Raw genomic sequence first — 14,083 nt, forward strand, 5'->3', positions numbered from 1 at the left:
TACCAAGGGAACATTTCATGCAAAGATGGGCTCAATAAAGGACAGAAATGGTATGGACCTAACAGAAGCAGAAGATATTAAGAAGTGGCAAGATTACACAGAAGAACTGTACAAAAAAGATCTTCACGACCCAGATAACCATGATGTTGTGATCACTCACCTAGAGGCAGACAACCTGGAATGTGAAGTCAAGTGGGCCTTAGGAAGCATCACTACAAACAAAGCTAGAAGAGGTGGTGGAATTCCAGTTGAGCTATTTCAAATCCTGAAAGATGATGCTGTGGAAGTGCTGCACTCAATATGCCAGCAAATTTGGAAATCTCAGCAGCGGCCACAGGACTGGAAAAGGTCAGTTTTCATTCCAATCCCAAAGAAAGGCAATGCCAAAGAATGCTCAAACTACCGCACAATTGCATTCATCTCTCATGCTAGTAGAGTAATACTCAAAATTCTCCAAGCCAGGCTTCAGCAATACGTGAACCATGAACTTCCAGATGTTCAAGCTGGATTTAGAAAAGGCAGAGGAACCAGAGATCAAACTGCCAACATCCACTGGATCATCGAAAAAGCAAGAGAATTCCAGAAAGACATCTATTTCTACTTTATTGACTATGTCAAAGCCTTTGACTGTGTGGATCACAATAAACTGTGGAAAATTCTGAAAGAGATGGGAATACCCGACCATCTGACCTGCCCCTTGAGAAATCCGTATGCAGGTCAGGAAGCAACAGTTAGAACTGGACATGGAACAACAGACTGGTTCCAAATAGGAAAAGGAGTACGTCAAGGCTGTATACTGTCACCCTGCTTATTTAACTTATATGTAGATTACATCATGAGAAAGAAGGGCTGGGCTGGATGAAGCACAAGCTGGAATCAAGATTGCTGGGAGAAATATCAATAACTTCAATACACAGATGACGCCACCCTTATGGCAGAAAGTTAAGAGCCTCTTGATGAAAGTGAAAGAGAGTGAAAAAGTTGGCTTAAAGCTCAACATTCAGAAAACTAAGATCATGGCACGTGGTCCCATCACTTCACAGCAAATAGATGGGGAAACAGTGGAAACAGTGGCTGAGTTTATTTTTTGGGGCTCTAAAATCACTGCAGATGGTGATTGCAGCCATGAAATTAAAGGACGCATGAAAAGACGCTTGCTCCTTGGAAGAAAATTTATGACCAACATAGACAGCATATTCAAAAGCAGAGACATTACTTTGCCAACAAACGTCCGTCTAGTCAAGGCTATGGTTTCTCCAGTAGTCAGGTATGGATGTGAGAGCTGGACTATAAGGAAAGCTGAGTGCCGAAGAATTGACGCTTTTGAACTGTGGTGCTGGAGAAGACTCTTGAGAGTCCCTTGGACTGCAAGGAGTTCCAACCAGTCCATCCTAAAGGAGATCAGTTCTTGGTGTTCACTGGAAGGACTGATGTTGAAGCTGAAACTCCTACTTTGGCCACCTGATGAGAAGAGCTGACTCATTTGAAAAGACCCTGATGCTGGGAAAGATTGAGGGCAGGAGGAGAAGGGGATGACAGAGGATGAGATGGTTGGATGGCATCACCGACTCAATGGACATGAGTTTGAGTGGACTCCGGGAGTTAGTGGACAGGGAGGCCTGGCGTGCTGCAGTCCATGGGGTCACAGAGTTGGACACGACTGAGCGCCTGAACTGAATGCTGTGGAATTTAGTAGGATGTTACCCCTCCCAATATATAAATTTCTTTCTTTGTTGTTCTTAGGTTTATTCTTCCCTCACGTACTTTATCATCAATTTGTCAGGTTTCAGATAACAAACTTTGGTTCTCTGTAGAGGGTTGGTTCCACGATACCACCCTCATTGTCCCTGGCCCAGATACCAAAATCTGCAAATGCTCAAGTCTCTTATGTAAAATTGGGTACATTGTTTGTATATAACCCAAGCATATCCTTTCATATACTTTAAATTTCTAGATTACTTTTTTCAAACGCTTTCAATCCACAGCTGATTAAATCTGCAGACTTTGAATCCGTGAATACACTAATCTACTATCTATGTAACATAAGTGCAAGAAACAATTGCCAGGAGCCCCTGAATACTTACCAAAGAGAGACAGTATTCAATTCTATGAGGAAACAAATTTGCAAAGCAAATCAAAAAACACAAACTTGAAAAGGTAAGGGAAAGAGAAAAACACAGAAGCATTAAAACATCTTCATTTTCTAAATTCCTTATATTCAAATCTTAAAAATCTTACCTGCTGCAGACTGAGACACATAGACTTGTGGACTCTGTTGTTGCTGAGCAATAAGGGAAGGCATACAGCTTAACTGTGAAAAATGACTTGCAGAAGGCAGGCTGCTTGTTTGTAATTGTTGGGGTTTCACTTTACAGATATTAGGAGGGTCTGATGTGGTTGTAGATTTTGTACTCAAAGAAGAGGTAGTGTATGTACCAGCTCCTACATTGGGGAGAGGGATAAAATGAGAGAAGTGTAGTGTATATTTAAGTAAATTCAAGCAAATTCAAGTAAATTCAAGCACCAACTGGAAACTGGAAAATTAATATTTATGCTGAGTTAAGTACTTATTATGTACTTATATACTGCATCTCAGACCAAAAGTGGATATGAAGTGGCTTATAGTAGGAAGAAACAATTATCAGATGCAAATAGGACTACAAAATCTGGAGAAATATAAATAGAAAATTTGAATATAAACTCAAAAAACAAGGAGGCTGAGAACCCACAACATTGTCATAGCTTAATGTCAAACTAATACGTAGTTTTCAATCATCACAAAGGATAATTGTCAGTAATGCCTAACGTGGCTCCCGAGAGGCATTACTGACAGATAATCAAGAACTTTATTCATTTATGGTGAGACATAAATACAAGCACATAAATGGGCCCTGACAGAACACAACTGCTCCCCAAATGTCACAGAAACTTAAGGTTAGGTTTTTTTACTCTTTGTGGCAAAATACCTTAAGGAGCTTTAGAACATCAAATAAATATTTGAACATCTATTAAAGGCTAGGCATAAACATAAGAAACACAGAGAAAAGTGCCATACCTTAAGAATAATTATTATTAATGTAATATAAAAATTTAATATAAACTGCTCCTAGAAAGACAAATTTAAAGACATACAAATTTAAGACTATTCTTTTCTCTCCTTGTATTTAGTAATACTTTAAAAACAAGACAAACTATTAGTAATACTACAGTAAATAACAATACAGGTATTTGATTCAAAAGTCAGATGTAGTAGTTATTATTATTTTCAGACATCAAATGATGTTCTAAGAGGGGACCAACATTGAGGTCTCTATTCCTCCATATGGATGACCAGGCAAGAAGGTCCTAGTTAAAAACTTATCCTAGTTGAGGGAAGTATAGGGAAACTAGACTCCAAGGAAAGGAAGTAGTTGGGTTCCAAAGAAAAAAGCAGGAAGCTTCTCAATCTCTTTATTTCCTTATCTTCCTACCACACTCTCCTGGTTCCTTTACAGCCTCACTCCCTATCCCCAAGCAGTCTGGGGCCTAAGCTGTTAATATTTATATAATGAAGATGTCTTGCAAACGGGTGGTGGAAGAAGTACAGTTGGAATACTGTCTTTGATGTGAACCTTTGGGTTTGTCTTAATACACATGTCTGATTCCAGATAATATCAAATAACTATAGTATAACCCAAAGTCTAGTCCTTTTGGTGCTTAAAACTAGCACAGAAAGCTGGAATACTGAGAATCATTACTGCAATCATTAAATGAAAACTAGCCAGAGAAAGTAAATTCTGTGCTGTATACATTTTACATGCATTGGAAAAGGAGTTTCCCACTGTTTTGGAAATACAGACAGTATTAGGAAAGCTTAAAATGAAACTTCTATTTTCAGAAGAAACATGGTTATGCATATTGTAAAAGGATGTACCTTCATAGAGTCAAATATTTCAGAAGCATCTCTGGTTCTTTAAGAATGATAAAGCGCCATATGAGATAAAGGATTACACACTAGTGAAACATTTAAGAAAAACATCTTCTAACTTGGGGTGTTGATGGACTCTCCTTAAAAACAACATAAAACCCAAAACACCAAAGCCAATGGATATCATTTATTCAAATAACAGACTGGAAAGTCTCTACCCTGTAACTCTTCCCCAGAAAATATGTCAAATCAATAGATTTAGGCCAAGAGCTCCTTCAAATTAGATACAGATCGATCACAGAAAACTTAAAAGCTTTGTGATTCTGTGTTATTTCTGAATGGGTCTAATTAGCTGTATGAGTTAAATAATAAAAATCAAAAGGTAAAATTTATAAAAAAGTTTAGAGGAACAAGACAGGAAATTTCCCACCAATTACTTCTAGGTATCTGTATTGACAACTGGGGTGGGAAGAAGAGAAGATCAATTGAAGTACTTTAGTAAGCCATCATTAAATATTTACCAAGCTACAATTGGGAGAGGGTAAAGAGACGGGGAAGAAGGCAAACTGGTAAGAAGTTTATAAAAGAGCTGATAATTATCTCATGTATAATTTTACATCTTTTATGATTATATTTTTGAGCAGAGAATAGGAAAAGATCTTAAAGAAATTTTAAATAATTTAAGATTGTTAAAGAAAAGGTACATGAGGATTTCTACCTGATAGTGAAGTTGTGGGAGTGACTGAAGCAACAGGAATCTGAGGCATTGATGCACTTGAGAACGAATTGTAATTAGCAGTGCTTGGTCCACTGGCACTACTGCTGACCCCACTTGCAATTGGAGGTGCTGTAGAAGTTACTGGGGATCCCTTTTCCCTCACATTTGGAGAATTCTCCCATGCCTTGCGAGCAGACTCCATCTGGAACAAAAAGAACATTTTTTAAAGCCAAAAAAAAAAAAAAAAAAAAAAATCATTATCCTAACACAGAACTAATACACATATATAAACAAATATATATACATAAATGTATTCCAAATACAATCTTTCAGATTAGGACCATAAGGCTTTTAAACCTTTCATTTTCTCCTTTATCTCCACTCCTTTACTCAAATTGCAATGGGTTTTAATTTTGTCTCTACAGAGTTTGTTGAACGCTCTGGCAAGCAGGTCAGTGAAGTATACTGACAGCTTTAATCATCTAAATATGACTGGGACTGGTAGGAGTCCCTATTCCTACCAGTGAATAAGGAAACGGAAATACCATGTCCTTTCGGACTGATTTAAGGCTCTGATTCTAGTAAGCAAGACATTAAAGGTCCTCCATTAAATATCCATTCTCTCCAATCTTTCTTTTTAAGCCTTTAAGCCAACATTTCTTGAATGGCAAGTGAGATGTATCTTCTGTTTGGCTATTTTATGTTCACAGTGTTTTAAAGGCAATGTAACCAGCAGGCTTTAGGCTTGGGTACAGTAGTAGTATTTCTTGTTTCATGTCCAGATCCTATTCAGCATTTCAGGTTCTGACTGCCACCATTTGTATTTGTGGGTGCTGATTTTACCTGTAGTCTTAGTTTCTTAAAAAGTAGAAATGGGGCTTATTTGATCTATTTAGAGCTATTCAACAGACATATGGAGAAGGCAATGGCACCCCACTCCAGTACTCTTGCCTGGAAAATCCCATGGATGGAGGAGCCTGGTAGGCTGCAGTCCATGGGGTCGCTAAGAGTCGGACACGACTGAGCGACTTCATTTTCACTTTCATGCACTGGAGAAGGAAACGGCAACCCACTCTCCAGTGTTCTTGCCTGGAGAATCCCAGGGATGGGGAGCCTGGTGGGAGGCCATCTATGGGGTCGCACAGAGTCGGACACGACTGAAGCGACTTAGCAGCAGCAGTAGCAGCAACAGACATAAATGTAAGCCACATGTAATTTTATATTTTCTAGTAGCCACACTTTAAAAAATAAAGAGGTAAAACTAATTCTGGTAACATATTTCATTCAACCCAATATATCTACAATAATAATTAAAACCTATAATCAATATAAAAATTGAGATGTTTTAATTTAAAAAGTAACATTTCAAATCCAGTATCTATTTCCTTTTACACTTACAGCACACACCTCAACTTGGATTAACCACATTCAAGTGCTTAGTAACTACACGTGGTGTGTAGATACTGAATTGGAGAGCAAAGATGTAGATCCTCAGCTATTCTGAGGCTCATTGAACAGGAAAGGAACAGATAAAGAAATTTTGAAGTTTCTTGTTCTACTAGTCAAAATATTGACTGGAAAGGAAAACTCCAAGATAATCTACAAAATTCAGCAGCAGTGACTTATATGGGTATATGTGTACTACGTGTTAGTTGTATCCAACTCTTTGCAACCAAACAGACTGTAGCCCACCAGGCTCCTCTGTCCATGGGATTTTCCAGGCAAGAATAATGGAGTGGGTTGCCATTTCCTTCTCCAGGGGATCGTTCTCAACGAGGGATCGAACCCTGGGGTCTCCCATATTGCAGGTAGATTCTTTACCACCTGAGCCACCAGGTAAGCCCCGTGAGAACACTGTTCACAAATAAGATTTTAAAATACCACTGTTGGGAAGTTTGTAGGTCCCTGAAGTGCCAACTTTATAAAAATTTCAACCTGATTTTAACTTTAATAATTTTAGAAATATTACGTATCTCCCTACTTCCCTCTTAAAACACACACTATATACAATTTAACCTTGATGGCTAATATCACTACTACAAATTCAAAATATAAGACACTTTTAGGTTTGCTTCTTTCCTTTTCCTCACAGTCACCTTGCTGATTTCAAATGTGTTTTAAAACAAAAGTCTTAAGAGGGTAAGAAACAAAAGCAAAAAAGCCCCACACACTATCACTTAAGAAGTCCAACAAAATGCAATTTGCTAGTATTGAGATTTTATGACTTATTACTTAGCAATTTTAAAGACTACAATGCCTTTTATATCCAGTTTTGTTGTATTGGAAATAAATTATAGCTTACCAATTTTACATAATATTTAGGCCATATACTTTAGTTTCATTTCTTAAGCAGCAAGAAAATTTAGATTCTAATTTTAAAAATTCAAAGAACCTAAAAAGTATAATTTCTTAACTATATTCATTTTTCCTTTTGACAAATATACTGTCAGTAATACCCATATAATATTAATAGAGATTTCCATACTGTGTAAATCTCTCAGATAAAGAGAGGCATTAACAAAAAAAAAGTAAACACAGATAATCAACAAGGACCTACTGTATAGCACAGAGAACTTTACTCACTATTCTGTAATAACCTATAAGGGAAAAATACCTGAAAAATAATGTATATATGCATCTGTAGAACTGAATCACTTCACTGTACATCTGAAACTAACAAAACACTGTACATCAACTATATTTCAGTATAAAATAAAATTACACTAAAAAAATAAAAATAAAGAAACTAGAAAAAGTCTTAAGCTAATACAATTTAAGTTTAGTTTAATTCAACTGTATTTTTTGGGGGTATTAAAAACATGCAGTGAAAGGCAATGTGAAGAATCAACACCCAGCCTAAAGAATAACTAATAATATTATATTTGCTTATTTGAGAAATCAAATGTAAGATATAAGTATGAAACACAGGTTGAGACAGTCATTCAAGGGGAAAAACACCAAAAAAGGCTGAGTAGGAGGTTCAGTTCAGTTCAGTGGCTCAGTTGTTGTCCTACTTTTAGCGACTCCATGGACTGCAGCACGCCAGGCCTCCCTATCTACCACCAACTCCGGGAGCCTACTCAAATTCATGTACATCACGTCGGTGATGCCATCCAACCATCTCATCCTCTGTTGTCCCCTTCTCCTCCTGCCTTCAAAACTTTCCCAGCATCAGGGTCTTTTCCAGTGAGTCGGTTCTTCACGTCAGTTGGCCAAAGTATTGGAGTTTCAGCTTCAGCATGAGTCCTTCCAATGAATATTCAGGACTCATTTCCTTTAGGATGGACTGGTTGGATCTCCTTGCAGTCCAAGGGACTCTCAAGAGTCTTCTTCAATATCACAGTTCAAAAGCATCAGTTCTTCGGTGCTCAGCTTTCTTTATAGTCCAGCTCTCACATCCATACATGACCACTGGAAAAACCACAGCTTTGACTTTGAGTAGGAGGAACTGGCAGTAAACAGTAAGGACTGGGTAAAGATGGAGATGACACAAAGCAGAAGTGGTTGTCTTGTAAAAATTTTATTGTCTCAAACTTGTATTTAGGCAGCTTCTTAAAAAGAAGTTAGGGGTATTAAAAAAAAAAAAGAGATGTTTGTGGGGGTCAAGGGGACAAGTGGTCAGGAGGCTAGAGAATCAAACACCAAGAGTCTAGAAACAAACATTGACCACATTATAAAACAACTTAGTTACTTCCTCTCTTGACCATCATCAAAAAGATTCACTGGCAACCAATGCAGCATGACAAAGTCCTGCTATAGTAGAGGATAAATACTGGCCCAGGTTGTAAAACTATAAACACATAGCACCAAAGAGATAAATAAATTGCAGCTAAAAATAACCCTCACTTAATTCCATATCTGTACATCTGTTCTTTTTAACCACTGACTACTCTTGAGGTGAACAACTGATATAAAATAGTCTCAAATAACTCTATTGTACAAGACTATTAGTAACACGTAGCACAGTTCAAAATCTTAAGTGTAATAGGAGATTAAAAAAAAAATAAACCTAAACTTTTTGACAACAAAAAGCATGTGCTGTGTAAAATCTCTTTTGGACTCTTATTCAATAATTATCCAACAAAAATCAAATAAAAAATTACTTGTTTTAATCAATTACATCTTTAGAACTACCACTTTGCATTCATTCCATTCACACATGACTTACAGGAAAGACAGAAAACTAGCATTCTTAACCATTATTGGTACTTATGATAAAAAACAAAACAAAACAAAACATGTAACACCAAGTTACTTGCTTTCTGCACAACTTATGTTTCCAGTAACTATTAGTCTCTAAGAGGAACCCAACACAAACCAAATATAAAACGTTCTCTTGTATTTTTAAGACAAAATTCACAAGCATAGGCCTCATTTTAAATACGAAGATATATCAAACTACTACTATGTGGTGTTAAAAACTAATAAAATTTTAAGGTGTAATTTGACATCACTCCATTTCCTCAGCTTAGTATTGCTGATTATTGCACTAAACTAGTAAGAACACTGAGAGTGTTAACTTCTGTCCCCTTGCATGCAACAATCAAGGACCTTTAGAGATGGATGTTGTACATACCTTGAAGGTGAGGCTGAAAGTAGTGGGAGGAACTGAAGTGAGGCTGGAGCTCTGTTGCATAGTCTCCCTCTTAGGGAGCGGGAGGGTGCTGGGCAGGGGCACCTGAAAAGGTAGGCAACACATATCACAATCTAACTAAGTCTGCTGCAAAAGGCAGGGGCACCTGAAAAGGTAGGCAACACATATCACAATCTAACTAAGTCTGCTGCAAAAGGCAGGGGCACCTGAAAAGGTAGGCAACACATATCACAATCTAACTAAGTCTGCTGCAAAAGGCAGGGGCACCTGAAAAGGTAGGCAACACATATCACAATCTAACTAAGTCTGCTGCAAAAGCCCCATTAAATATAATGCTAATGTATTCTAAGGTTATTTTCACTAGAACCAACAGGAATATTTGACTGAAGTTACACTGCATTTACACTAATTGATAACTCTGGACATCTTAGATCAAACTTCTGAAAAGAAATACTATCTGCTTATTTATACTTCACTGACAGAAAAAGAATCTGTCACATATATAAGGTATAAACTTAAAGGCCATGCTCCTATATTTTAATGTATATACAAAACACTTGGGGTTTTTGTTGAAACGCAGATTCAGACTCACTTAGTCTGGGGAGGTCACAAAATCCTGCCTTTCAACAGATCCCAGGTAATGCTGATGCTGCTGGTCCCTGGACCATACATTGTAAAGCAAAGCTCTAGGGAATATAATTTCTATCATTTACAGAACCCACCGGTTCTATATGAAGCATTTAACATGATAGGGTAAATTTAAGAAAGTCTCTCTACAGCAACCTAGTTAACTTATAACTAGATTCAAGAACAAAAGTAATGTTGGGAACAAAGGCTATAATTATCACCTCCACTGTTATACTAAACAAATTGTGGTAGCAATACATAACTGTGATAAGTACTGTTATTTAATAGAAACTTGAAGATATTGGAAACTTGCTACCTTTATCTTTTTTTTCTTCTAATTCTCTGGATCTTAAGATTTTATTATGTACTACTACATGACTGATTCTGATGGTTCAGTCAGTTGTTTAAATAAAATGAAATGCTGGGGAGGGGTTTAAGATAATCACTTTGTGATACTATGGGCAATCTAATGGAGATTATTTTATAAATCTTTAAAACAGCTGCGCTATAATGATCAAAAAGACCACCTGCATTTAAATCTTCAAGATTTAAATTGATTTGAATCATTCAAGATTCAAAACAACTGTACTATTAGGTACTACAACTGATAAATCAGTTAAGATCCTTAAAAAAAGTGTGCTAAGCCTCAACAAGAGAAATAAGCCATCTTTCAGTTTAATTTTTATTTTTTAGACACGCCAAGTGGCTTGTGGGAATCCTAGCTCCCTGACCAGAGATTAAACTCATGCACTCTAGAAGTGCAGAGTCCCAACCATTGGACTGTCAAGAAATTCCCCAGTTTAATTTTTAAAAAGACCACAGTTCTATGCACAAAATGGAACCCCTAGCCTAATGAATAAAAAAGGGACATTTCAAAAAGTCCTAAAAACTTCTCCATATAGGAAATTTGTTTTTAACACTATATTAAGCTCAGAATCACCACCAAACTTGGCACAAATAAGCAGCACTGTGAAATCATTTCACACTGATGACTTTTTATAAATGCTCCCTGACCCAAACTGAGCTTGTTTTCAAATACATTCTGAATACATTGCTAAATATCAAACACAGACTATTTACTTATACACAAGACGGGGCATCTTCCCTTCAGTAGTCCTCTGTATACAAGTCACTATGTTGATTAGCCCTGCAGATCAGATGGAAACCATTAAAACGTTCATGAGGATATTTAATGAGTTTTAAGGGTTTTGAGATTAATGATCTTTCCTTCCATATTCATATTTTATAAATTAAATTTTTAGAAACGGGTAGTTTGGCAGAAGGCATCATAATACTCTGGAAAAGGTAACATATTCTACATTTTTCTTAAAATGAGAAAAGACACCACAATTCAAATATAATTAAACCTTACTGAAACATTACTGATTCAATTTCAGTTATCATTACTTGATAATCCACATAGTGACACTAGGTATTAAACTGACCAAGCCTTTTTGCCCTTCCCTAGTATTCCATTGTTTCCTACAGAAAGTTAAATAAACCTTTCCTCAAAAGGTCAGGGGACGAGGAAATTGGACAAATTACATTCATCAGCTCCAAAAGTGCTCTCCTATCACAAAGACAAAATGTGTGACTTCTTCCTTTCTATACCTTTTCCTTCAGCCAGACTACAAAAGTTGGATTAAATGATCCTTAATGCATTTCACCTAAAAGTCTCTATACCTGACACTAAAGACAAAAACAGAAAACATAGCAAAGACATTGTAATAAAACATAATTGAGAGTTTTTATTCTAAAGTTATAGAATTGAAGCCTTTTAAGAGCTCTCTAAATGTATTTGTAAAGATTATTATTATTATTTTTATTTTTTAAAGAAAAGCCTTTGTTTATCGAGGACTATATTTAAAAAAGAGAGCAGATGACCAAATTTCCACCATATCTGCTCTACAAAACAAGAGCCACACATGTAACTTCTAAATGCTTTTTTTCCCCCGCTTACTCATTTTTCACCTGTCAGTCTGTGAACTAGGCAAAGTACTGGACTGTACCAATACTTAACAGATTCTTAAATTATAATATGGTTGCTTTGGGAGGCGAGAACCAGATTTATATAACTGACTGTCATCTTTTAATAGAGTATTCAAGAGTTTATGAAGATAAACCCTTCAGTCTTCACAAGAGGAATGAAGTCGTTAATGTCCAGTACCATTTTTCAAATTAAAAAAGAAACACATAAATCTTCAGTAATAATCTAATTGTCTTTTTGTTTTAAGTGAACGACCTTTCACAACATTATAAAAAGGTGTCATTTAAGAACAAAATTACCAACAAAATTAAATGCTGAATCAGTAGAATGTGAAAACTAAGAATAAAATTTTTTTACCAAAACCAGGTTAACAGGATTAGTACATATGAAACCAAGCTTAAGCATCACAAGCCTGGATATTAAAGTGATGATTTTCAGGGGAAAAACAACAACTCAGCTTTGACTATTTCCTCTAATTACATTACAGTGCTCCTAAATACAAACGTACTGCCAACTCTTAGGTAACAATAGCCAGGTTCCTATCCAAACCTGCCACATCTCCAGTTGATTACTTACATTATTAACCAAAGTATCCTCCATCTTTGCATTATTAGTAGCCACAGTGTTAGGCAGAGAGGAAGAAGGTGTAGTATAGTCTGTTACAGACTCCTGTGGAGTTGTAAGAGAGGAAAAAAAAAAAAGTTTTAAATTGAGTTAGTCACTTTCTAATGGCAGCCTAACAGCTGTAAAGTTATTTTGGAAGAAAGCAGGAGAGTATACCAAACCTTAACACTCAAATCTTAGAGACCAACAGTGGGATAAAACAAACATGGACCTACCACATTTCAACCATTGCTAGAGTCCTATACATTTAAAATATATACTGCAATATAGGAGGCTGTCAACAGTACCAAATATTTATTTCCGTGGATTTCTAAAATAACTCTGTGTGTTCTTATACTCAAATCTATAGCTTACTTTCAACTACTGATTTTTTGTTTTCTTCAAAATAAAACATGGATAATGAATGTCAGGATCTTAGCTGTCACAATTAGATTTTAGGATAAACTCCGTGTTTATCATCATGAATCTCTCCTTTAAACATGGTAGAGTCAGATCACATGAGCTTTTCACCTCCATGAACTAAGTTGCATGGCAATTAAAAAGAGAAGAATATTCAAGTAACATAAAAGGTTCCATCCACCTTTCTTTTCAGTGAGCATATGTTCCAGAGTGAACACCAAATGGCAGATAGAAAACTCCCACAAGTGTCAGTCCCCATAAGTCACTCAGTGTTATTTTGCCTTAATGAGTATTTTTAAAGACATGCATTTTTCCATTCAATGTAGACCCTAAATGCAAGTCAGTCATTCCTCTGGTGCTCAACCAATGAAACAGACTTGTTCCAACTCTGGAAGAAAACTGGCTATACTGGAGTTACTTTGGCTTGTGAAGTCGCTCATTTGTGTCCAACTCTTTGTGACCCCATAGACTGTAACCTACCAGGTTCCTCCATCCATGGAATTTTCCAGGCAAGAGTACTGGAGGGGGTTGCCATTTCCTTTTCCTAGTACCCGGAGTTACTAAGTTAATGTTATTTCCTGACCTCAGAATCTCATTAGTGTGCAAGATAAGGAGGGGGTCCATTATAATTCCATTAACAAAATAAAAAGAAATATGCAGCAATTCTTTCAAAGTCTATAAACTTACTTAAAAGCATTCTGCTGCTGCTGCTAAGTCGCTTCAGTTGTGTCTGACTCTGTGCGACCCCATAGACGGCAGCCCACCAGGCTCCCCCATCCCTGGGATTCTCCAGGCAAGAACACTGGAGTGGGCTGCCATTTCCTTCTCCAATGCATGAAAGTGAAAAGTGAAAGTGAAGTCACTCAGTCGTGTCCGACTCTTAGCGACCCCATGGACTGCAGCCTACCAGACTCCTCCGTCCATGGGATTTTCCAGGCAAGAGTACTGGAGTGGTGTGCCATTGCCTTCTCCGAAAAAGCATTCTAGTCTTGTGTAAATATTTTTTCACTTTAAACTACTCAGTAGTCCAGAATTAAGAGTTAGTTTCCACAGAAAGAAATAATTTACTGTAAGGAATTTTAGATCACATATGCACACCATGAAATAAAATCTCTGTAGAAATGATAACCCACATAAGCTACAGAATTACATGCCTCAACCAAAAAAAAACAAAAGTATATTGCTGCTGTTTTCCCCATTCATGTTAGACCTGGCTTGCATCAACTG

At 36.8% G+C, this 14,083-nt stretch overlaps 1 protein-coding gene across 13 annotated transcripts in view; it reads right to left on the reverse strand.

Moving 5' to 3' along the window:
* The window catches only part of PRRC2C (proline rich coiled-coil 2C), a 96,073-nt gene that overhangs the window by 14,181 nt on the left and 67,809 nt on the right, over window positions 1–14,083 (reverse strand). For 12 of the 13 annotated variants that reach the window (XM_044943026.2, XM_044943023.2, XM_044943025.2 and 9 more), the window contains exons 23-26: window positions 12,410–12,502; window positions 9,202–9,303; window positions 4,626–4,827; window positions 2,239–2,442 (exon numbers count right to left, since the gene is read on the reverse strand). In XM_044943026.2, coding sequence (XP_044798961.1) covers window positions 2,239–2,442; window positions 4,626–4,827; window positions 9,202–9,303; window positions 12,410–12,502 — 601 coding nt within the window. The remainder of the gene's footprint in view (window positions 1–2,238; window positions 2,443–4,625; window positions 4,828–9,201; window positions 9,304–12,409; window positions 12,503–14,083) is intronic. The other variant, XM_044943027.2, reaches the window with a different exon arrangement.

This window comes from Bubalus bubalis, chromosome 5 (genome assembly GCF_019923935.1).
Source record: "Bubalus bubalis isolate 160015118507 breed Murrah chromosome 5, NDDB_SH_1, whole genome shotgun sequence".
NCBI lineage: Eukaryota > Metazoa > Chordata > Mammalia > Artiodactyla > Bovidae > Bubalus > Bubalus bubalis.